At 40.5% G+C, this 26,893-nt stretch overlaps 4 gene segments (V, D, J or C); 3 read left to right on the forward strand and 1 right to left on the reverse strand.

Moving 5' to 3' along the window:
* The window catches only part of LOC113568143 (Ig kappa chain V region Mem5-like), a 125,925-nt gene extending 99,412 nt beyond the window's left edge, over positions 1-26,513 (forward strand). Inside the window, 1 exon segment of the V gene segment in view lies at positions 26,064-26,513. Coding sequence covers positions 26,064-26,383 — 320 coding nt within the window.
* The window catches only part of LOC113568144 (Ig kappa chain V-III region MOPC 63-like), a 230,176-nt gene that overhangs the window by 121,097 nt on the left and 82,186 nt on the right, over positions 1-26,893 (reverse strand).
* LOC113568146 (Ig kappa chain V region Mem5-like) overlaps positions 1-26,893 on the forward strand; it is a 256,254-nt gene that overhangs the window by 92,605 nt on the left and 136,756 nt on the right.
* Positions 1-26,893, forward strand: part of LOC145657398 (Ig kappa chain V-III region MOPC 63-like) — a 274,055-nt gene that overhangs the window by 65,057 nt on the left and 182,105 nt on the right.

The following is a 26,893-nucleotide window of genomic DNA, read 5'->3' on the forward strand; positions in this document are numbered from 1 at the left end:
TCTGCAGGTACCAGGCTAGACAGTCATATGAAACACCTGATGGTCCACAATCACCATACACTGCAGGGTTGGTCCTACAGCTGATGGTGACTGTGTCTCCTGGAAGAGCAGATTTCACTGAATCCTGAGTCACTGTTACCTGACCTCTGGATCCTAAAGAATGAATACAAAACACAAAAAAGTTAACAATTAACTGTACATATGCTTTTATTTAGTAGTATTAACATTGTGAATATTGAATTTTAAACAAGAGTAGTAGACGTGTGTCACATGGATAGTTCACCACAGAGGTAAAGCAGTGAGTTACCTTGAGTCCAGAGGAGCAGTGTGCAGATGAAGATGGGGATCAAAGTCATGGTTGCTGTGGGTGAAGTTGCTGGGGCAGGCAGCTCTCAGTCATGAAGTGTTAAACTCACAGGACTATAAACACTCCCAGAGCACTGAAGCAGGTGCTGCACATGCAAAGTTACCTCTCTGTATTAATACACATCTACCAAATACTCTCTGTGGCCTCTCTGTATTAATACACATCTACTAAAGAATCTCTGTAGCCTCTCTGTATTAATACATGTTTACTAAATACTCTCTGTGGCCTCTCTGTGTTTCAGTATTTTTATGGTTCCTTACACACTATAATTAAAATTCTCACTGTTAGTGAAATCTGACACTCAGACAGTAAAACCTCAGCCCAGATTTGCACAACTTTAAGCACATTCTCAGCCTCAGACTTTAATCAAAGCATTACCCAAATCCCTTCTGCTAAACATACTTCTCTGCATTAGACACAGAAATCTAACATTTACAGCATTCAGCAGACACTCTAATCCAGAGTGACTTACAAAAGTACATTGCCATGTACTCATAGAATATATCCAAGTACAGTAGGTTAGAATTAAACATACCAATGAACTAGAATAATGTAGAATACAGGGATGAATGCTGATACCTAGAAGTGCAAAATATATAAGGTCTATCTTAAACTATGATAAGTACTATAAATAATAAGTGCTACAAACAAAATATGCTAGAGTTTGTTAAACAACATAAACAATGCCCTACAATAAATATTAAATTAGTCAGTCAATATGGGAGCAGGGTCAGTTGTCCTTTAAATATTCCGTAAATAGATGGGACTTCAGTCTGCGTTTGAAGACTGCATGTGGGAGTTCATTCCACCATCTTGGAGCCAGGACAGAAAATACTCTTGATGCTTGTCGTCCATGAGACCTGAAGCAAGGTATTTCAAGCGCAGCCGTACTTGAGGCTCGAAGTACATGAGGTACAGCACGGGCTTTGAAAATTGACTTCATGTATGAAGGGGCTGGTCCATTTTTGGCTCTGTAGGCAAGCATCAAGGTTTTAAATCTGATGCGTGCAGCTACAGGGAGCCAGTGAAGGGAGTGCAGCAGTGGAGTAACATGTGAACTTCAGAAGATTGAAGACCAGTCATGCTGCTGCATTCTGGACAAGTTGTGGAGGTTTGATGGCTCTTAGAGGAAGGCCAGCAAGTATCGAGTTGCAGTAGTATAGCTTTGAGATCACAAGAGACTGCACAAGCACCTGGGTGGCTTCCTGTGAAAGAAAGGTTAGATTCCTTCATATGTTACAAACAAGGAATCTGCAAGGCCAGGTTAGATTAGAAACATGAGTTGAGAACGACAACTGGTTGTCCAAAGTTACGCCCAAGCTACGGGCAGCTTTGGATGATGATACCAGGGAGTTCTCAAAGGAAACAGTGAGGTCATGGTAAGCGTTGGGAGTGTCATAATGCTTATTTATATTATGTATGGTAGCTCACTGGTTATGGTACTTGCCTATTATTAATCAAAAGGTTGCCAGTTCACCTCTCCGCTGTTGGGCCCCTGAGCAAGACCCTCAATTGCTCAAATTGTATTCAGTTATAACTCTAAGTTGCTTTGGATAAAAGTGTAAGCTAAATGCAAAAATTAGTTTGGGAAAAGTAATTAATTTTTTTTTTTAATTATCCATTTCTGAAATATGAAGCTTGTGTGTTTGTGTGTGTGTAGTCACTATAATGTGAAAGAGGTTTTTGGATGATGCTTCATTAGAATGTATCACTGTGGTCAACTTGTGGATGAGGCACTAAACTCAGTGTGAGTGGTAAACTGGACTGTGGATGTCTCAGAGGTGCAGGAGGGAGTTCTGACCAGTGTAGGAGAGCAGAATGCAGCAGCTCTGTCTGTATTCTGTTCTGTGTCCTGGCATTTCTGTTACTTCCACTGAAATAAAGCTTAATTTTGGACATTGTCTGCTCTTTTATAAGAGATAAACATCTTTATCAATGTTACCAGACAGTTTCTTGTGCCTGAGTGAGCTTATCTGAACAGACCAGAACATCTGGTGAAAGTGTGGCTCTATTCTGGGAGAAAGATAATCACTCAGCCATGGTAATGCAAATCTGAGTTACAACCCACTGCTCTCTCTCTCTCTCTCTCTCTCTCTCTCTCTTTAGTCCTGAGGTGGACTATGTCACCCCCTGCTGTCCAGGTTAGTGGCTCACTCTACCTGCAGCTACACCAACACCGCCTAACATTCATTCCTCTTGTGGTGGTGATTGTATCACAACCCTGATTAAATGAACTATATAAGAAAAACCAAAGGCCTCATTCCTAGTAAAGAGAACATGTTTAATGACACCCTCCATATTCCTACACTCACCTCACTGTTTACACTTCTTGTTCACACATCATTTTTGCACTTTCCATGTCTGCTGTATACATATGAAGCCCTGCAAATGTTTGTTTTTTATTGCCATTCTATTTCTATTATATTATTTTATTATTTTTATTGATGCTGTGAGCTACCTGTTTTGTTGTACAAGTACAATGATAATAAAGTCTTTTCTGATCTTATCATATCATAGACCAGCGCCCTCCATACAGAACACGTTTCTTTATTAATTATTGATTCCCCCTCTTGTCACGGTAGGCCAGTCATCCAGCAGGAGGGACACACTTACTCCTGCCCAGGACCGCACTACACTACACTACACACTACACTACACTACACTACACACTACACACTACACTACACTACACTACACACTACACACTACACTACACTACACTACACACTACACACTACACTACACTACACTACACACTACACACCTCTCGTCCCATCAGATGAGGACTAGCCTGGTTACACACTCACCACCCCCAGTTCACCTCCATCAAGAGTCCAGCGCTGAGTCTGACATCTCCATCCCAGCTCCCTATCAAGACCTCACTGAGGTATTCAGCCCAGTAAAGGCCACACAGCTTCCCTCACACAGAAAAACCGACTTCTCCATCAAACTACTGGATAACACCTGCCCTCCTCAGTGTAAGGTTTACCCTTTATCTCAGTAGGAAAACCGAGTGATGGAGCAGTATATTCAGCAGGCCTTAGAGCAGGAGTACATTTACGCCTCCACCTCCACCTCAGTGTCTTCTACGTATAGAAGGACAGCAGGCTGAAGCCTTGCTGGGACCACAGAGTTCCTAATACCCTTCTGGTGAAATATCCTCATTGCTGCTTTTGTGCATAATTTGTGAAATTGATTTGTAATACAATAGTCATGACTTATGTTTGACTGTCAAATAGCAAAAGTTTACATTGTAGGAGTTTTAGTGTGAAAGGTAGTATAGTATATAGATGGATGGACATGTTTTGGCTATGCTGAATACTGTTCTGTGCAGATGAGACTTTTCTGGTTTTTGGCATATTTTGGTTATAGTTATATTGCTCATTTTTCATTTGTACACATGAAGCTTTATATTTTGATATTCTGTGAGGCTTAATATCTAATTTAAAGTCATTGTTCAGTCATATTTTATGTCAGTCCCTCTAAGATTTGGTGAAAGTAATGTGACAGACCACACTTTTAATCAAGAAATGATTGTACAAAATTTCATTTTAAACATTTATTACACATTTCTATACTACTTTATTCATATATTTCACTACATTTGTGACCCAAACAGTTTGGGTCACAGTTTGATGTTATTTCCAACATCAAAACAGTTGATATTTCTTTATGCAGTGCTCTAGGTCAAATGGTACCTCATTAGGAATAGAGCTGAGATTTGTCTAAACATTTTCATGTAAAACATATGGGTATCACCTTTAAAGTAAATTTAAGAAAGTATGCAAAAACAGAGAAAATGCCCTGAGACTTCAGAAGATTAATGAGATCTGAGTATAACCATTGTTGTTTACCTTGATAACACACTGTTATATTCTTTTTCCCTAGACCAAGATATTTGTGACGTATATCAGGTACTCTGGACAAAGGAGAGTTCCACCTGTGTGAGGTCAGCTAACTAAGCTACCTTATAAATGCAACCAATGTATGGATGCAGGCAGCTAAAGTGATCTACAGTACTCTCTGTGATTCGCCAACTTCTACTGGTGTTTAATTAGGGGGTTTAGCACTAATGCCCATTCTCTTATTAACCTACTCCATGGGGGAAACAACTGGCTGAAAGGGAGTCCTGTGGGAAGAGGCCTTTGACCACTGTTTCGGTCCTCTAACATCCTGACCCTGATAGGTCCTTTGTCTTTTTGATGTTGGAGTCTCAGCGGTGCTGTCTCAGTGTTCAGGAAACACTCCAAACTTAAGCCATTTAAGCCGGTGGCCTACTATTCTAAGAAACTGACCCCTGCGGAGAGGACCAAGAGAGTGGGAGACAGAGAGCTTCTGGCCTTAAAGCTAGCATTCAAGGAGTGGAGGCATTGGTTAGAGAGTGCTCAACACCCCTTTGAATGACCATAAAAACCTCCAATACCTCCAAATACCTCATCTCTTGCCAGGCTAGGTGCTCTGTCTTCTTTTCTCGGTTCAACTTTTCCATCACTTATCGGCCAAGATAACCCAAGGCGGATGCCCAGTTCAGGCACTTTGACCCAGAGGCTGGACCCACCAGCAGGGAGCCCATCCTGCAAGCCATCAGATGGGATCTGGACCAGGCCATAACACAGGCCAGCTCTCACCAACACTGCCCAGGCCAGTGGCTGTAGACTGTAGAGTTGCTCCACTGCTGTGCTCCTCTCATCACAAGGGCCCATATATCTCTGGGAAATTGCCATCCAGGATCAACACACACAGGCCAGCTGCTTACAGCTCAGGATTGGTGGCTCTCCATGCAATGAGATGTAATCAACCACATGGCCTCCTGCACTGTTTGCGCTAGCGTCAAGTCTTTCACCAGTTTGGTATTGAAGTTCATATAAGTAGGGGGTGCGAGACCATGCAGAGATGTGAGCAGGACGATTTAAACAAAATGCACAGTGGGTAAGCTAACCAGTGTAACTGATCTAGAATTGGAGTGATGTGAGAAGACTTTTTAGTATGTGAGAGAAACATGCACACAACCCACAATACACACAACAAAGCAAAACTCATGCAATACAATCACATTTGTAAGCACTTTGTCAAGCAGTTTGAGACTTGTTCTAGAAAATTACTAGGTTATATAATTAAAGATTTACTTATGTACTAACACAAAAACAGTAACAAACCCAACGGAAATGACAGCCCCTCCCTACCACCAGTGCACAAAATCAAAACATCACTATATACACTATATACATTATATACACTATATACATTATATACACTATATACACTATATACATTATATACACTATATACATTATATACATTATATACATTATACACAAATGTACAACAGCAGGCAGAGGTACAAGGAAAGTAGCATTTTGAAATATCACTTCTGGATATGCAACTGTAGTTACTGAAAAAATGAGAAATTCACATCATTTTAGCAGCTAGTAAGAACATAACAGGGACTGGGAGGCTGCATTTTAAACACAGTGAGTCAGTGCTGATTACTTCAAATACTAAATAAATGTCACGAATGGCCACCCTCCTGGCGTCCCTGTTGTCATAGCTTCCCTGTCGTCTGTTTTGCTGCACTCCATGGGTCCATGCCTTAGTTTCGTTTTCTCCGCCCCTGGTTTGATTTTCCACACCTGTCCCTCGTTAAGTTCGTGTATTTAAACCCTGTCTTGTGCCTGACGTTTTTGCTGGTATGTGAGTTATTGTATGTGGTTGGTTCATGGCGTTTGCGTGTTTATTCTTATGGTGGTTTCTTTGTACTTTGTGTTCAGCTAGACTCCGTGCTTCCTAGTTTATGTTATATCCTGCTCCCCTGTTTGCTTCCGTGTGTTTAGTCTTAGCATCTGTGTTTAGTTACTCGTGAGTCCTAGCCCTCGTCCCGTTTAATCATGAATCCCCGTGCTCTCCATGTCGGCTCTGTGACCCTGGACTGCTTTAACGACTCTGATTTTGGATTTGCTCCAATTAAATCTCGCTCTTCTCCGCACATGTGTCCGCCTCCTTACCACTGAGCGTTACAATAAATGAAATTAAAGAGCATGATGCACAAGCCCATTAAACACACATTGTAATTCATTTGCATTTTTTTTACAATTGTTTTTATTTATATTAAAATATAAAACATTGTTTAAAGTGTTTTATTCCTGTATATAGTTATTTATTGTTTTGTATTTACCGAATGTCTTTATTCATCCTTTTCATTCTTGATTGTGGTGGGAGAGGGTTTCTCTTGGGACCCACAAATGTTCCCAGATATGGGACAAAATACCCAGACTTGAATTAAATATCTTCTATATGAAACTGTGTTCAGATTGTGACTTACGGAATTGTTACTCTCACACACAGGTAAGCTACAGTGCACAACACTCATTCAAAATAACAGTCCAATATGTTTTAAATATAGAAAAACATTAACAAAGTCAGAAGTCCTAGCCACAATATCTGCAGGAGAATTTGTTAGAATAAGAATTAAAATAAGGGGAAAAAAACAGGAAAATTTGTCCCTTTCAAACTGTATGATTAACATGAAAGAGTGAAGAGTGAAATTCAGCACCAGTCCAAAATTACAGCCACTGTGCATTTTTAAAATGACTATCTATCCTTTAAACTAGTTAGTTTATTAGTTTATTAAATAAATAGTAGTTATTTATTATATAAATAATGCAATTTATTTATTATATAAATAAATTAATTTATATAATAACTTGTTCAGTTAGCTGGTGCATTTAGACCTCACCATGTGTCTCTTGCACAAGCTGGAGTTGATCTCCTGCACCTGAACAGTAAAACTATATGAGGATACATCTGAACTAATTAATGGTACAAAATACTGGAGCTACACATCACTCCCATAAGTCCATGGGCTGGTACTACCATTACATGCTTGACTATTTTGGACTATCATCACAATTTCTTCTTCATGATGAGGGAGGCTGTCTTTTTACCTGAAAGGAGTCAAAGTTCACTTATTTCTAATCCAAATGTTGACTGTAAAACAAAATATATATTTACAAATCTGATTTAAAACCTTAGTCATGAATCACTGTAACTTGTACACTGGAGCTCTCATACAAAACAGGAGAGCAGACACACACACACACATTTAACCTCACAGGGACACAGCAGCAGTATCAGCAGCATCTGACCTGAGCAATTTTAGCTTCAGCAGAAGCAGTTTATAGCTACTCACCAATCACCCTTTTCTTTTTAAGGACAATAGTGGCCACAACTGCCATAATCACAACTCCACAGATCACAGCTCCGATCAGAGTGTTTTTCATTGTGGAGTCACTGTGTTCTCCATCTGTAGTCAGTAAAGTAATAAATTCTCTTATTATAAAACAACAAAACATTCATGAACAGCGATGCTAGTCGAATGTTCTGAATGTAATGTATTGCCTCCTCTCAGCATCAACATTTCCCACTGGAACTCAATATGTCTGATGTGATTTATGCAGTTTGCAAAAGTGCAATACTTTAACAGCCCAACATCTTCTCAAACTCATGAATACAGTTTTCAGTGTCACAAATATATTTACACCATTTTTTATTACTGTTTCTGTGAGACTACTGTGGGTCACATAATAGTCATAATCTGCGCCTTCATTCTCCAGGATGTCCACACTCTTCCTCAGCTGTAAGTGTCAACATCATTGGGTCTGACTCCCGAGGACGTTATCAGCTCTTCAGGCAGGGAGGTGCGGTACTTCCTCACACTCATCATCACGTCTTTAGGGTAGAAGCTTGTGGCCAGGCAGGTCAGGGTCAGTTTGCCTGGATCAATCACATTACTCTTCTCAAATGCATAAACAACTGGTGAAGGTAGAGAGAAAGAGAGAGAGATATCAGGTGTAAACACGCAATTTACGATTCAATCTGATTCAATCCAGATCTCTATCAAAGACACTGCTGTGGATAACTGGCTGCACATTCTTTCAGAACCATGTCACCTTATTTATGAAGACACTTGTTCTGATACAGGAACATATTCACTATTTCAGCACTGTGAAGCTCAGACTCAGTTCTACACTTTGGTTTTGATTCATGTCTGAATCTTTCTTAATGTGAGACACCAGCAGAATGAAGAGAGAGTAAAGGGAGCATGAAGAGAGTGAAGGAGGAGTGAAGGTGAGCACATGCTTGAAAATGTAATCTATGTTTTATAAATGCAAAAAGACACTTGGCCTTGTTTTACAGTAACACATTACTAGTATCAAACAGGTCTGTGTGTACTGTAGTTGTGTAGTGCAGAGATTCAATTCCAGTCTGGAGTACAAATGGAGTTGAAAACCCCTGTAGAAGTAAACAAACAGGTTTTACTGTGGAGACCAAATAATCACTTTGACTGATCTCAGGATTACTGTAGCTAAAATAAATCTTTATCCATTTCTCCCTGCAAGGGTTGAGGCAAAATTCAGGTCCTCTCCGGCCACCAGGGGGAGACCTCGAGTCAGGCACACTACCAATCAGGCTCGATGCCCAACAGCTGTGCTAGGTCTATATAAGCCCATTGACCTAGTCACTCAGTGTTGGGTCTTTGCTAAAGTGTTGAGCCAAGGTCCTAGCTGGTAACTCTGGGTATTGAGGTCTGTTTGCCCTTCTGCTACACCTGTCTTCTGCTCTTTGAGGGTGTTTTTACACGTCCCCTCCCCTTCTCCGGTTTTCCCTCTCTGGCTTGAGGCTTCCCTTGGTCACTAAAGCTCCTCCCTGGTTTTGTTTGGGAAGTCTTAGTGTTTTGTTTTCCCCAGCATGTCGGGGCTGCCATTCTTCCCATGCCATCCTTTGTTTTTCCCTTTCTTTCACTCCCGGCATGGTGTTTATTTTTTCCACCTGTTTTTTTTTTTGTCCTCCATTCCTTTGAAGTGCAATATTCGCACAGGTTCTTTAATGTCCACTGCAGTCTAGTGGGAGTTCATTTGGCTTGCAACAAAGTACCTGGAGTTTGACTCCCCACTTTTAGTTTTTTACTTCTCTTGATTTACCTGTTCTAAGATCTAACTGTTTTGCACACAGGCCCACTATAATTAAAGCATGGTAGCTCACCCAGTAGACTGTTGGTGTCTGTAGTAGAGAGGTAGAGGTAGTAGAAGGGGGTCTGTAGTAGAGAGGCAGAGGTAGTAGGGGGTCTGTAGTAGAGAGGTAGAGGTAGCAGAAGGGGGTTTGTAGTAGAGAGGTAGTAGGGAGGTAGAGGTAATAGAGAGGGACTGCAACTTCAGGTTCCTCAGTTTAAACATCACCTGGACCACTCACACAGGTCAGGTGGTGAAGAAGTCACAACAGTGTATCTTCTACCTCAGAAGGCTGCATAAGTTTGGTACTGGCATGAACCCCCACATCCTCAAGGCTTTTAAACATGCACTGTGGAGAACATTCTGTCAAACTCCATCACCTCTTATGGGAACTGCTCCTCTTTGGACGAAAAAGTTCTGCAGAGGGTGGTGAGGAGAGCCAAATGCATCATTGGTGTTGAACTCACCTCACTCCTCAAGCTGAACACCAAAAGCTGTCTGAGGACATCCAAGAGGATCATAAGAGACATCACCCACCCAAACCTCAGTATGTTCTCACTGCTGCTATCCAGCAGACGGTTCAGGAGAACAAACCAGAACCAGAAAGCTCAGGGACAGTTTCTTTACGCAGGTCATCAGATTGCTTAACAGTCAGTAGTGCTCCAGTATGACCGGTACTCTCACATATGCACACTCACAAAGACAACCCCTCCCTCACCACCATATGACCCCTGATACCACCCCCATAACACTGCGCATTATAGAAATCTCAAGTTAAATAGATTGGACAATAACATAGAACATCTAATGATGCCAAGGTCTCTGCCACCCCACTCAGTCACACATACAGTGTGTACTCAGCACTGTTTGTATTGGTGCACAGTTTGTATGATGAATGTTGATGTGTGGAAGACGTGTGTATGTATGAATGTGTATATGAACATGTCTGTGCTTTTCTACACCTCAGTTCTTTGTAATCTGTATATAATTTTCTCCCCCAAGAACTTGTAAATAGTTTAATCACACAAATATTTGTTCATTTTTGTAAGGAGCACCTAATGTTATCAACCACCTAACACCTAAAAGTCAAATGACAGTACAACTGATTTGTTTATTGATGTTTGATTTTAGATAACCTTAAATGAAGTATCAGAACCTACCTACCACATTCAGTCCTAAATGAAAATGTTATTTAATAATCACCTATTATTTCCTGCTAATTAAAGAATAATGTTCATATTATTTAGTTTAATGTGACTTGAGCAATATTTTAATGCTCAAATAAAGATTTGACGCAAAGTGCTTCAGCATCACTACGAGAAACTAGCTTGCTTACATTAGGGTTGTTAATGCTAGCAACTAGCCATATATCAAACACTAGCAGTTAGTCTCTTAGCGACTGAAACAACTGCAAATAATTTGAGCCTGAGGGTCTTTTCAAACAATTTACTCCTGAACCAGCCATTGTTTTACTTCAGAAACGTCAAAATGATAAAAGACATTAACACAGTCAAAGGTAAAAAACCTGTAAAGTAAAGTTTAATGGCCCAGTCCCTGATGTCACTTTAAGTCCTGCAGTCCTGGTCCACAGTTTGGTGATGTGCAGACTGATGGTGCACAATTCCTCAGGATCACTCTGTTTAAAAGCGTGCATGTAGGATAGACTCCAATATTATGACAATTGCAGTGTGTTGTTCTGCAGTGTGTTGTGCTGGAGTGTGTTGTGCTGGAGTGTGTTGTTCTGGAGTGTGCTGTGCTTGAGTAAGTTTGGCTAATGAAAGTTGAACATCTGCAAAAAGTGTTTTATTCTGGGAAGGAGCATGTTAATCAGGACTGTAAATGCAAATATGTTTCACCCCAATGCATGCTCTCTCTCTCTCTCTCTCTCTCTCTCTCTCTCTCTCTCTGTGTTTTACTGCCTAAAAACCTAAAAATGTTTCCTTAATATATATATATATATATATATATATATATATATATATATATATATATATATATATATATATATAATAATTATTATAATTTTCATTTTTTATATTTTATTTATTTATTTATTTATTTAGCATACAGCTGTGTGGGGAGACAGTTCAATTCTTATTTTTAATCCGAGCAATATGTAACATTATGTACACAGGCAAAGGAAAGAATTACCAATAAAACTTTCAAGACTGTATAAAAATGATGTTCTCAGTTAAATAAATTAATTCCATTACATTTACAGAATTTAGCTGATACTATTATGATTGAATACATCTTGTGCAGTTGAGGGTTAAGGGCCTCGCTCAGGGGCACAACAATGGGAATGTGGCGATGGTGGGACCTAAACTGGCAACCTTGATTAGCAAATAATTCATTACCAGTAGTTGTGGACTGGTGTGTGTGTGTGTGTGTGTGTGTGTGTGTGTGTGTGTGTAGTCCAACTGATTAAACTGACTCTGCTGGTTCTTTGTTCACTGTAGTTTGGTCTCTTTTTTCTCTCTCTGTATTGAGTTTGTTGTTCTCCATTAAGAAGTTTGTGTTTTGCTTCCTTTTCCATGTATCCTGTGTTTTAATCTTTATGTCTTTTGTATGTAGTTTATGGTTGCTGTGGTTATAATCTTTTTGGTCTTTAACTGCTGCGGATTTCTCCTGCTGAAGGTTTTTGTTGTTTGTTTATGTTTCTTTTGTTTACTTTGCTTCTGTTACCTTTGACTGTATTTCCAGTGTGTTACAGCAAGGTTTTGACCACTAGATGCATCAATCCTTGTACATGTTGTATAACTCCAGGTGAGGTCTGATCCACACTGTGAATTTGTGGTCCTGGAATATGATTAGTCTATGTGTGTGTGTGTGTGTGTGTGTGTGTGTGTTATATTGGGCAACTATATTTTCCCTTCATTTACATTTTTTCAAGTTTTATCATGACTATAGATCTCTGCATGTTTGTTGAGACATTTCTTACTGTATAATTATGTTATTTCATTACGCAGGAAAATTCTTATTATTATGCCAAAGAGGTGAGATTCATCTTGGGAAAACTAGTTTTATGTTCTCCTGTGCAGTTTTATTCTGTTTGTGTTAATATTTGGAAGAAAGCAAGTGAGGTTTGCTGCCTACGGATGAAACCTGATGGTTTCATCTGAAGTGAATTATGACTGACTACAACTTAAGCAATTGAGGGCAACTTGGCAGTGGTGGGGCTTGAATCAACAACCTTCCAATTACAAGTTAAGCACCTTAACTACTGAGCTACCACTGCCCCGCCTTTTAATGAAATTAAACAAAAGGGATATTTAACAAAAAGAGAAACCTGCCCAGCACTGTAATGGTTTGTAGTTGATGAATTGAGCTGAGTGCAGAATTAGCAGCTATATAGCAGCTATTATCAGCTAATTAGCAGATATCAGACCAGTTTCTGAGTCTATAACTGAAGGAGGTTTCTGTGCACAACTATCACTATCATGCAGATGTTTGGGTAGTTTACACTCTGACACTTGGAAGTCAGTGGGTTACACCACTGAGATCTCCATCCAGAAGAGTACAGTCTAATTATTAGTACTGTTGTATATTTCTATAGGTTTCATGACAATAGGTGTTAATAATGTTAATATAGTAAATTATTATATTATAAACTGGGGACAGGCACCAGAAAAATGGAGTGAGGCAGGGGTAAACTGGAGTGAGACAGGGGTAAACTGGAGAGAGACACAGGGGTAAACTGGAGAGAGACACAGGGGTAAACTGGAGAGACACAGGGGTAAACTGGAGAGACACAGGGGTAAACTGGAGAGAGACACAGGGGTAAACTGGAGAGAGACACATGGGTAAACTGGAGAGACACAGGGGTAAACTGGACACAACAGAGGAAACTGGAAGCAGCTCCATCAGCAGATTGATGACTTCTCCAGAGGAATAATAAAAATGGGGTATAATTTTTTTCAGCTGCAGCTGTCTGAAGGGATTAAGGACTCAGTGAAGAGGAACCAGATACACTGATCCTGAATCAGCTCATGGGCATAGATAATATGTTTAACCATCTACATACAGCTTGTACAGTTTTTCAGATGTAATACCAAACACATCCAAAAGAAAATTCAATTTTAACATTGTACTGTTGTGAGTCAGTGTGTTGTGGTTCCTAGAAGAATGATTTTCTATAGATGTGTGTTGTTCAGTAGTGAGTGAGTGTGATGGGGCATCTCTCCTCCACAGAGTGTGTCATTGTGCTGTATCACATCCTCCCCCTCAACACCTGCAGTAGGTCCCAGCTGCAGCAGTGCAGTCTCTGTGCAGTCTGACTGAGGGAGGTTTTTGTACGACTCTCCAACACTGTGTGAATAGGCGTGTACTACTGATATAATGGAAACTCTGACAGTAATAATCTCCTGCATCTTCAGTCTGGACTCCTCTGATGGTCAGAGTGAAGTCAGATCCAGATCCACTACCACTGAAACGAGCTGGAGTTCCTGAATGTAAGTTAGTAGCCCCGTAGATCAGGAGTTTAGGAGCTTCTCCAGGTTTCTGCAGGTACCAGGCTAAACGATGGCCATAGCTGCTGTCATAATACACTGCAGGGTTTGTTCTACAGTTGATGGTGACTGTGTCTCCTGGAAGAGCAGATTTCACTGAATCCTGAGTCACTGTTACCTGACCTCTGGATCCTGGGGAAGAAATAAATAAAATCATAAAAAGGCAAAGTTTATCTGTAGAGATACTTTTGTTTAGTTACTCTAAATCAGTGAATAGTGCATTTTAAATAAGAGTAGTAGACGTGTGTCACATGGATAGTTCATCACAGAGGTAAAGCAGTGAGTTACCTTGAGTCCAGAGGAGCAATGTGCAGATGAAGATGGGGATCAAAGTCATGGTTGCTGTGGGTGAAGTTGCTGGGGCAGGCAGCTCTCAGTCATGAAGTGTTAAACTCACAGGACTATAAACACTCCCAGAGCACTGAAGCAGGTGCAGCACATGCAAAGTTTCCTCTCCCCTCCCTCCCAGTATGAACATTACAGCTCTAAGTGCCCCCTCTCACCCTGTGGCCCAAGAATGAAACATTCTGTTTTGCCTTTTTTGATGGGCTCATGAATATTTCAATGAGCTTTGCTCTGATTGGCTGTAGTAATTGATATTTTTAACAACCAAATTAGTTATCTTCTGAGTTGTCTGGTTGATGAAAAATGAAATAAAAATTAACCTGACAGAGGAATTGACAGAATCATCTTCTACTGCAGATTTAAATAACAGCACAGGCTTCTTTGAATGAAACACAGGCAGGAAAATAAAATGAACCTCTGCGTAAATAAGGTAGGTGGTCATTACTATTTAGTTAGCAATGCTAGTAACTAACATTACTGAAGCAGAAGCTGCACATACAAAGTGACCTCTTTCTACACAAATTAATCTACATACACACACACACACACACACACATATACACACACAACTTCTCCCCCAATTTAATTTAAATAGACCATAATAGACATCTTTAAAGTTATTTTTTAGGGAGAAGGGCTTGAAATGGTCTAAGAGATTATTTCCGTTTCAGAGTTGTATAGGAATTAATCACACACACACACACACACACACACACACACACACACACACACACACACATGCACACACTGTCTATGGAACAGAAAAGAAGAGAAATCGTCGAACAGTGGTACTCTATATCTACTGTAGTTAGACCATAGTTAGAACAATAGAGACATTTTTAAGGCGGTTTATTGATGCGAAACAATATATATTAAATCTGTTTGGCTTCAGTAACATTCTTTAATGATCTGAAACTGATTCTGTTGAATGGTATAGCGCTTTCACTGGCTCAGAACATGGGTACTGCCCACAGGGCGTGCTGGTTGGCTGTACAGTGAACAGTTCGGAGGTGACAGAATGGGTTCTGACCACTGTAGAAGAACCAGCCCACAGAGGGTGAACAGCATCCCCATCGCTCGTGTAGTGCTGCACATTGTGGCACTCGATTGGACTGAAAATACTGCAGACCATATTTAATCTAGCACACGGACCCCATAGTGAAAACACTGCAAACCGGCTATACTGAAAACACTGCAAACCGGCTTTAATCCAGCACATGGACACCATACTGAAAACACGGCAGGCCGGCTTTGATCCAGCACACGGGCCCCATACTGAAAACACGGCAGGCCGGCTTTAATGCAGCACATGGATCCCATACTATGTATGGAATATTCAAATATCTTATCTGAAAATGCACTTTAGTTACAGAAATCTTGCCTTAAGCCTCAGTAAAACCATGAGACATAAAACCTTCATATTTTGAGGGAGTTTGTGTTGTCTTGTTTGGGAGAGTAGTGTTGCTGATCTGTTTGATTTTTTATTTTTATTTTATCCCTGAAGAATGATTCAGATGTATTACACTATTTAACAGACCGGAGCTCAGGGACAGTGTGAGTAGAGGTTTCTTAGTCTGTCAAAGACTGAATAAAATGCAGGGAGCCAATATGCCTGTTGTCTGTGTATGATCTGATTATGCGATTTGTATTCTTATGACTACACAAAGAACACAGAATAAATATTCAACCAAACTGATACACATCACACACACACATCTATGTACCATCAAAATAAACAGAAGATAACTCAGTCTGGAAGATCATCTGGTATTCTAAAATCTTCTTTAATCTGATGGGATGACACAGTTTCCATAACTCCATACTCCATAACGTCACTAAAGGAGAGGTTCTGTGACTTCACTGACAACAGACTCATGCCCATTTAATTTACCAGAATGTTTGGTTAACGGGGGTAGGAAAGTTCTCTCTTAGTGTGAAATGGCTGGGATGTAACAGGAAGGACACTGGTTGGGTCAGACCTTTATTGCCTTTTTGATTTGATAGCTGACATTTTTATTTATCACCACAAGGGGTGCTCTGGTGACATGGGCATGTCCTGGCAGGAACACAGAAGTGGACCTGCAGTGCTGTGTGCATTTTTGCTTTATGATTCTTTACAGATGCTTCCTCATGCTTCCTTGTTTTGGTTTCATTCTGTTCAGCCCCCTTGTTGGTATCTATGCCTGATATTGCCTTCACCTATAGTTTGTTAGTTCTAGTTAGTCTTTGTATTTAAATTCTGTGTTTATATTTAGTCTTTGGAAGGTCTCGTCACCTCGTGTTATGTTTTACATTTCATCTGGTTTATTGGCTCAAGAGTGAGACTCTGGGAGGTGGTTGTTCTGCTATGACAAAACTCCGGCTGTTTCTACGCAGTCTGAGTTTATGTCTCAGTGCCACCAAACCAGAGACTGCAAATCCCCTGGTGCTGTGGTTACACGGGCATCTCGTCGTGGAAAAAACAGGATTCCATGTATTTTGACAACAAAGAGATCCCAGGTAAGTGCCAAGAGTCTACCCATCTTGACCAGTTCTGCAGGAGGGAGCAGCCTGTAGCACAGGACGTGAGCAGGCAGAGTGAATGCACAGATAACCTGTCTAACATCACTCGGTGGGTGCTCAAGCGCAAATGCAAGCTCTCCATAGTCCATATGTGCCTTGAGAACTGCCAAGAAGGTTCTGTATCTGTGTGCTCCTCCAGGTTCACCCAACCTGTATCTGTGGCTATCCCGCAAGCCACCCAGTCTGATCCTATTCCCAGCTGCCCATCCTGATCTGGTTCCCAGTGTGAGAGACGCTGCCCATCCTTATCCAATTCCTGTTCCCGGAGTGAGAGATGTCGCCTGTCCTGATCTGGTTCCTAGCATAGTGGATGCCACCTGTTCTGTTACCAGGTCTGTTCCTGTGGCCAAGCATCTGGACCTGTTGGACCTGCCATCGCTGCCAACCCGGACCTCCCAGACCCACCTCAGCCACACCTCCGGACCCCCCGGAACCACCACCACTCAACGACACTGCCACGCCACCGGACCCCCTGGACCACTGATTGCCGCAGCCGTGCTCCCAGACCCACTGGTTCCTGTTCCTGGAGTGGAAGAATCCACTCTGCCTGTCCCTGTGCCTTGTGCCAGGCCTGTCCCAGTGGTTGCTCCTCAAAGCACACCTGTGCCCCAAAAGGCTGCCACTGCCAAGTTACCAGTCTCGTCCAAGTCTGTAGACCTGCCTCCTGATTCACAGGCCTCATATTCCCTGCCCATCCCACCTTGGCCTGTGTCTCCTGTTCCCCGCATGCCCCCTGTTTCTCCGTTGTTACCTGCTCCTGCTGCCCCATCGTTTTTGCCTTCTCCATTGCCTGGTTTTGTTTTTGCTGCTGTTGTGTTCTCTGTCCCTGTGTACGTTTGTGTGCCCATTCCGATTCCTGTGTCTCCATTTGTTTCTGTCCCTGTGCCCATCCGTGTGTCCGTTTCGGTGCCCGTGTCTGTTTTCGTGCCTGTCCCTTTGTCCCTGACCTGGTCTGTTTTGTGTTTTTGTAATCCTCATCTTCCCTTCTGGCACTTTTTTCATCCTCAGTCAGTTTGTGTTGTTGGTTCTGCTTCCGCGTCTGCTCCTGCTGCTACTTCTGTTGTTTCAGCTCCTGTTCCTTCAGCTTCTGTGTCGGTTCCTGCTTCTGCTCCAGGTTCTTTTCCTATCCTTTTTGCTCCTGTTGGCCTGGTTTCTGTTTGTGTCTCCTGTTTCTGTGTATGTTCACTTGTCTGCTTCTGTTGGGTCTTCTGTTCCAGAACCTGCTCCTCGTCGTGTCCCGTATTCTGTGCCTTATTCTGGCCTGTCTGTTCCTGTGTCTCATCTGGATCCCGTCCCTGCTCTCTGTCTGGCCTGTTCTGTTCCTGTTCGTCTCTCATCATAGTCCTGTTTTGTTTTTTTGTTTTGTTTTGTTTTGGTGGTTCCTGTTTTTGCGCACCCCAGTGTTGTGCGCTTTTGGGGGGTGGGGGTACTGTCTTGGTTAGTCTCTCCAAGCTTCCATTTTCCATGTTTTCCCTGTCTTGTGTATTTTAGTTCCATTCCTTAGTTTTGTTTTCTCTGCCCCTGTTTTTATTGCTTACACCTGTCCCTCGTTTCTACCTTGTTAGGTGCATATTTTTAAACCCTGTCTGATTCCCTTTGTTTTCCCTGTTCATTGTGTTTATGTGTTTGGATGTTTGAATATTTGGATATATAAGAAAGCCCGTCTGTGTTTCAAAGCTTTCATATATGTTAGCCTGTTTTGTTATCCTAGCCCTTGGTTTATTTATCATGTATCCCTGAAATCTCTGTGTTGGCTCTTTGACCTTGGACTACCCTTACAACTATGACTCTGGATTTGCCCTTAATAAATCTCGCTCTTCTCCGCACCTGCGTCCGCCTCCTTACCGCTCACCGGTACAACTGTAGGTTTTTGTTGCAATTTATTATAAGGCAATGAATAGAGGAAAAATCTAATTTGCATAATTTTCCATATCTGCCACTTCCCCCAAACACATCCAATTCAGACAGGTTTGTTGTCTGACAGTTACTTTTTAGTTTTGCTTTGAGGGTTTTACAAGTAATGTAAATATCACAACCAACACCTTTCTGTAAGTACATGCCATAAATGTGCTTTACAGATGTATATGCTAGTGAGAGCTCTTTAATCAGGTTTTAAAGTACACACACTGCTGAAACACACATATACATGTTTGTAGAGCTCTTTAACCAGGTGATACACACACACACACACACACACACACATGCTAGTAGAGCTGTTTAACCAGGTGATACACACACATGCTAGTAGAGCTGTTTAACCAGGTGATACACATACATATACACACACACATGCTAGTAGAGCTGTTTAACCAGGTGACACACACACACACACGCTAGTAGAGCTGTTTAACCAGGTGCTTCACACACATACACATGCTACTTAAGAGTTCTTCAACAAGGTGATTTGCACACACACACACACACACACACACACACACACACACACACACACACACACACACACACACACACATGTGAGAGAGAGTTCTATAACCAGGTGCTTCACACACAGTTCAGGATCAAACTGACTTTGGTGTAAGCATCATGGTCTCATGCATCTGCTAGAGTTGTCATTGTTACTGTCAGCTCTCAGGTTGTTCCAGCACAGTGGACAGAGGGAAGGAAGCTCTATTGCACAGCTCTAGGAATGTACCACAGTGCTCAGGCAGTCAGGGGTACTGCTAGTGGAGCTCTTGGACTGGACCACAGTGCTCTGATGGCTGGGGGTGCTGCTAGTGGGACTTTTTTGTTGGCTTTGAGAGAGCTACTGGAGAATAACAATTAGTGTGTGTTTCTGGGATGAGGAGAGCAGATGTGCTGATTTCTCCCCCTCCTGTGGCCAGACTGTGTAGTGGCAGGCAGTGTAAAATGGGATCCGCTATACCAGTGTTCTTCAGTCCTTGAGGTTATGTGTTTTATGTTGTTCAGTGTTTTCAGTGCTCTAGCACTCACATGTGCGCGCGCACACACACACACACACACACACACACACACACACACACACACACACACACACACACATACACACACATTTACGCACACACACACACACACACACACACACACACACACACACACACAGACATTTACATTTATATGTCTGACAGTTGGCAGATGCTCTTATCCAGAGCAACTTACAAAAGTGCTTTGTCATTTACTCATAGAGCACATCCTAGTACAGTACAGTAGAGTCCAATATACCAATGAACTAGAATGCTGTAGAATACAGGTATCAGTGCTGATACCTAGAAATGTGAAACAAACAATAACAAACAATATCAAGCTATACGTGTTAGAGTTTCAGATACCCAACAGGTTCAGAATTAATGGTCATTTAAATATTCTACAAATATTCAATTATTATTAACAAAACATCTTAGCTACAAGTAATGTGCTGATAAGGGGACCTGGAAAACTGTGAATATTATGGCTTTATGATTCTTCAGAGTTAAGTGTGTTCAGTACTGAGTCAGTGTGTTCAGTAGTGAGTCAGTGTGCTGTGGTTCCTCTCCTCCACAGAGTGTGTTATTGTGCTGTATCACATCCTCCCCCTCCACACCTGCAGTAGGTCCCAGCTGCAGCAGTGCAGTCTCTGTGCAGTCTGACTGAGGGAGGTTTTTGTACGACTCTCTAACACTGTGTGAACAGGTGTGCACTACTGATATAATGGTAACTCTGACAGTAATAATCTCCTGCATCTTCAGTCTGGACTCCACTGATGGTCAGAGTAAAGTCAGTTCCAGGTCCAGATTCACTGCCACTGAAACGAGCTGGAGTTCCTGACTCTAGAAACCTATCCCAATTTATCAGCAGTTTAGGACTCTCTCCATGTTTCCTCTGATACCAGGCCAGTGCATAGGAAGTTCCACCAAAGTAAACTTTGGAGTTTGTTTTACATTTGATGGTGACTGTGTCTCCTGGAAGAGCAGCTTTCACTGCAGGAGTCTGAGTCACAGTAACCTGACCTCTGCATTCTGGAGAGAGAATAGATTTTCACACATTGCATAGGCTATTATTTTTATAAAATATGAATAAAATTAGTAGGCTTACATCACTGCAAAAGTGTTAAAAGAGTTAACATTTAAATGCGCTGATAGTTCTACAAAATAAAAGTAACACTGTGTATAATGCATTTTAAATAAGAGTAGCAGACTTGTGTCACATTGATAGTTCACCACAGAGGTAAAGCAATGAGTTACCTTGAGTCCAGAGGGCCAGTGTGCAGATGAAGATGGGGATCAAAGGCATGGTTGTTGTGGGTGAAGTTGCTGGGGCAGGCAGCTCTCAGTCATGAAGTGTTAAACTCACAGGACTATAAACACTCCCAGAGCACTGCAGGTTCTGTACATGCAAAGTTTCCTCTCCCCTCCCTCCCAGGATGAACATTACAGCTCTAAGTGCCCCCTCTCACACTGTGGCCCAAGAATGAGACATTCTGTTTTCCCTTTACTGATGGGCTCATGAATATTTTAAAGAGCTTTGCTCTGATTAGCTGTAGTTAGCTACAGAGTTGATATTTTTAACAACCAAATTAGTTATCTTCTGAGTTGTCTTGTTGATGAAATATGAATTAAAATTTACCTGACAGGAATTGACAAGGAATCATCTTCTATTGTGGATTTAAATGACAGCTTTAAATGGCAGGAAAATAAATTGAACCTCTGTGTAAATAAGATAGATGGACATTACTATTTAACTGCTATTTTTTACTATTTTAACATTACTAATATTAGCTACTCGCTTTTGATCTCGACAACAACATGAAGTAATTAAAGTTGTCAGCTCACTATGAAACTGTCTATTTAAGATGATCTGACTTAAAGCAACAAAATGTGTAAAAGAATCACACAGCAGGGCCGGCTGCTCACAGGTTGTGCTTGAGATCATGATGCCAATAAAACTGGAACTGCCTCTCTCTTCAGTGTCAGACACCGAGTGACGCTGCTGCATATTGTACTGACACTTTTGTAATTCACTCACACATTTATATTTTTAAATGACAAAAATGAAAATATAATACGTAAATGCTTGGAAAATTCTCTGGAGTAAAATCTGCAGAGTAAACAAACAAATTTGAATTAAAGTTGTCTGGAATCCTGTTAAATATGAAAACAACAAAGCCCATTAACAGTGTGGTTCCTTGAGAAGGGTGTGACATCATCTTCACAGCCTGGAATGGTACATTTCTGTATGTAATCTGCCATTTTCATAGTTGGTCTGTTGTCATTGTTTTGTTCTTCACAACACCTGCAGAACTGCTGAAGCTTTAACTGTGCAGGTCGATGGTAATGTCTCCTGGGCTAGAATGTGGGCTGGTGTATGCAAATTTTAGGAGAATAAATATTAATGAGTCAAGACTGTTGTGTAATATTCTAAGATTTTGGAATTGGCTCATTTTACGACCCTGTTTTTTTTTGGTGTTGTTGGTTTTGACTTGTTGCTACATTTTTGAGCTTGTGTTTGTGTATGACTTTGGATTTTCCCCTTGATTTACGGTTGGTTTTGCCCCTTTGGTTGATTGCTGGATAATATAGTTTCTTGTATCTTGTATGTATGTCTTGTCCTGTCCATAGTTACACACTGGTGGCAGGGAGGGCTGCCATTGTGTTTGGGTGTGGCTTTATCTTTGTTCTAACGGTGTAGTCAGTGTCAGTTTCTTTTTGTTAGCTTAGTCGGTCGTCGTTTTGTTTCTAGTGTGCTTTTGTTTGTTGTGTTGGCCTTGGTCACTCCTGATGCGATTGAACCAGTTTCTTGTCTTTAAACACCAAAAACATTTAAATACACTAGATGTTTGCTGTCATCTTTGTCTGGTTATTCATTCCATTACTCATTTCTACTGTAGTAATACTCAAAACCCTCCCAGCCTAGACGGGGTCGTAACAGTATTTATTGTTTCTTTCTATTGGTCTCTGGTGTGCAATGTGACCTTTGCTATTTCTGTTCAATACATTGTAGGACAAACAGTAAACACAGAAGAATATATCAGGAAAACTCTATATATTTGGCCAGGTGTGGGTAAGAGTCTGATGTGTTTTGTAAATGTGGCTCTTCATTCAGTTCTCTGCACATTTGGAGATCACTGGCTCTCTGCCTCTGAGAAGATGAGCAATGTGTGAGACAACTGCAGTTCCTCCCTCAGTACAGCTGGCTCTTCATCTGGCTCTGGGCTGATTGGAGATCAGTGGATTGGGTGAGTTCAGGAGTGTCTCTGTGATGAGCCTCACCTGGGTCTCATTAGCTCTGTTCTGGGAGCTGTCCAGGGTTCTGAAGCACATGGAGTTGCGTGTTGCTGAAACAGATGTTACGACGCAGTCTAAATAGGGGCAGTGACAGATGATTAAATGATGAATTAAATGACAATAAGCAAACAATAAACAAAAACACACTGACCACATTTACATTTCGTATATTTTTATGCATCAAAGCTGGACATGCAGCTATCAAGTGCCCTCTTTCGTGACAGTAAAAACACTCCTGTTTCCGAGGGACTTCACTGGTTTTCTGTGGGGTAACAGGACTGCATTTACAACCAGATACACTGATCCTGGATCAGCTTGTATACTTGGATAATATGTTTAACCCACTGAAGTCTCAGGGCATTGCCTCTGTTTTTGCATATTTTTCTTAAATTCAGTTTTAAGCTTCTTAATTATATTTTCATTTACTTATATTAGAGCAAAATTGAGTATTTTCAATGTATGCTACTTTTCCTGATCAAGTTCTTAATACAATGACTCAGGCAGTCTGGACGTTCAGATCGTTGTAGTGTTTTGTCAAAAACCAGTGGAGGGCAGTCTCACATTGTTCAATGCATCTTAATTTTTGTTTGTTTACAGTGTCACTCTCTGTGACTGTTTTTGTTGATTCTTTGTCTGGTTTCATATTTGATTGTACTGAAGATGCTGCCAAACAAAAACAAGGCATTAAATATACAAACATTTTATTGGATCATTATTCGGTTATGTAGCAGAAATTCACAGTACATTTACAAGGAATGTTCAGATAGAACGCTTTCATTAGTCCTCCTACTTTTCTCAGCATCGATCATTGATTCTGTAAAGTTATATTGACACGTCCAAAAGAATTGAATCAAAAGGTTATTTTATATTAATTTTCCATAAACATTTTAATGTACAGTTATTTCGATAATACCAATTAAGATTAATTTTAACATTCGAAAAACGAGCAAATATGAGCTGCAAGAAAATTTGTTAATTTATTTTTAATGCCTAGATATTTTCTTGCATATCTTAAAAAGTAAAAATTGTAGCAGTTCATTATTGTTTTGAAAAAGGCTTTCTAAAACGCAAAGAGAGAGAGCGGCTTCTTTAGGTTAGGAGGTTTTTGTACGACCACTGAACGACTTCGTATCACTGTGGTACACTTTTGGTGGCGGCACAAAACTCTCAATTGGACGTAAGTAACTTTCACTGCTTATACAAAAGTTGGTATTTTCTGAAATCATAATCGACATGTTTGATGTTTGATAATAATGCAGACTTAAAAACTTGTTGCGGTTGCATTTAATGTGGTTTACGGGGCAACAGCTATTACGACGTAATTTATCTAATAATAGAATATATGTGTGTATTTTATTTTATTATTTTAAAAATCTAAAAAGCTTTTGGGTAAGCCCTTTATGTGTTTTCTAAAGCATTAATATCGAAGCTACATATTATGCGGTAAATAGTGGCGAGAGCGGCGTGTTTAGATCAGGAGGTTTTTGTACGGACAGTAAACGAGATTGTAGCTCTGTGGTGGACTTTCGGTGGCGGAACAAAACTATCAGTTGGACGTAAGTAGACTTTAAATTTTCTTCACAACTATCCACACATGTAACGTTGCGTCAGTATGCACGGTGGTTTTGTAAACTACTCGTACTCTTTTATAGACTAATTGTGACGTTAAGTATCTTCCTATATCATAACCGCTGCTATGTCCTTATAGACCTTTTACTTTATACCGATGAAGAGTTTCTTAAATGTCGTTCAGTAGTAAAAACATACATGTTTCAGAAATATCTCTCAACAAGCTTTTATCTGCATGCTGGGTTTATTTTAAAAGGCAGAAATACAATACTCCCATACTGAAGGATCAAAACGTTGGCTGTTACAAATACTCAAATTCCTGTATTATACATCTAGAACACACACTTGTGTACGTCTTTAAATAAATTGTCTTGACTTGGATGTTGCATTAAATGTTATTAGTGTACAAAAATATGAAAAATATATCCAAAAACACAAATTTGGTAACCAAGTGTTATGATTCTACAAATATCTAACGCAGAAACATTAACGATATAAGTCTGAAATAGTTTAAAGGGATCACCGAATTCAGTTCTGTGAAACACAGGTTCATGCACACACGCACACTTTTAGAGGCACAAAACTCTGCTGGATTTAAGTAACTATCAGCCCTTATTCAAAATCTTTGGTTTCTTTAGTTTCTTTTAATTTAGTTTCTGCCTTTATTTTTTATATCTTTATTTAGCTGTATTTCTAATTGTATATTTTATGTATGTAGTATCTTTGATAACTTTTTTATTACAAAAAAGAAAAGAAAAAAGTGTCTTTGGGTTTGTATCGTTCACTAACTCTGAAGCTAAACTACGGCGCTGTAAAGAGAAGAGACGACAGTGTGTTTAGAGCAGGTTTATGTACGGACCTTAAACGAAGTTAGTGTGGAGGACACTGGACGTAAGAAGAACTTCACTTTTTATTCAAAGTAAATCACAGTTTTAAGTAGGTATTGTTTGTAATAAAGGTCTCTTTATTAAAGCGCATTAAAGGTGAATTTATTAGCGCGTTTATCCTAACCGTTACAGTGGTGTTGCGAGCTTTTAGTGTAAATCGACCCACATTATTATCGTTTTTTTAGTAAAAGCATAAATGTTTCAGCAATATTCGCTAGCAAACCTTTATTCTGCCTACTGGGTTTATTTTCATAAGCATAAGCGTTTGTCCCTGACTGGAGGTTGTTGATGCGAAGCACTTTAATCGAAATACTCGCATACTGAACAATCACCGTCTGTTAAATATACTTTCATTTTAATCTATGTATGACTATAAGTTATATTGATTTGATTGTTTCATTAATTAAATATCCTAGGTTCTGATGTTCAGGAAAAATAACATTGAAAATAAAGGTTGTTGATGTAATACATACATATATAAATAAAATAATATAAATAATAAAAGAGGAAGTGAAACACAACTGATTTTCCTGCTAACGGTTCCTGCCTGTCTGAGCTGTAGACCGTGTTGTGTCTCCTAGGTGACGCCCCGCCCACCCTCACGGTCCTGCCCCCCTCCAGTGTACAGCTGCAGCAGGAGAAGGTCACACTCGTGTGTCTGGCCAACAAGGGCTTCCCCTCAGACTGGAAGCTGAGTTGGAAGGTGGCTGGTAGCAGCTGGAGCTCGGGGGTGAGCCAGAGCTCCGGGCTTCTGCAGAAGGACGGCCTCTACAGCTGGAGCAGCACCCTGACCCTCCAGAAGGAGGAGTGGCTGAAGAAGACAGTGACCTGTGAGGCCACCAAGGACTCCCAGTCTCCTGTCACACAGACACTGAGTAGAGAGCAGTGTGCTGAGGCGTGAAACTCCCACATGTGTACTGAAGTGTTCTCCTCTCACTCATTAATGTGCTGTCTTTTAGATAGTCTGTGTTTATTACTCAAATGTTCCTCTGTTTATTGGTCAAAATGAAATAAAAAATGTGAACAAACAACATTATAGTTTCTTAATTAAAGATTCTTTGCCAACATTGCACATAACAAGAAATGCCTTTAATGTGCTAATTGTCTGTACTGCAGAAGTCCGTGTGTGTTTTGAGTTATAGGATTAAACTTTGATAATGTTGCTATTTGACCACTCTTGGTAAAGTTTGTTAAGGAACCAGGAAATAAGATGACTCAACATAAGTTTAATTCACTAGAAACTGTAATGTGTAAGTCAGTATATTTTTGGAACGTCATGGAGTGGGTGCTAAAACATCTTTGGTCCTCTCCATATACCATAATATTATCATTGTTTGTAAATTTATGCCTGAAACTAACCGCATATCACTTTTTAACACACGCTGGGCTGTTTTAATAAAATATTTTTATG

This window comes from Electrophorus electricus, chromosome 4 (genome assembly GCF_041902795.1).
Source record: "Electrophorus electricus isolate QZ-2024a chromosome 4, ASM4190279v1, whole genome shotgun sequence".
Classification (NCBI taxonomy): domain Eukaryota; kingdom Metazoa; phylum Chordata; class Actinopteri; order Gymnotiformes; family Gymnotidae; genus Electrophorus; species Electrophorus electricus.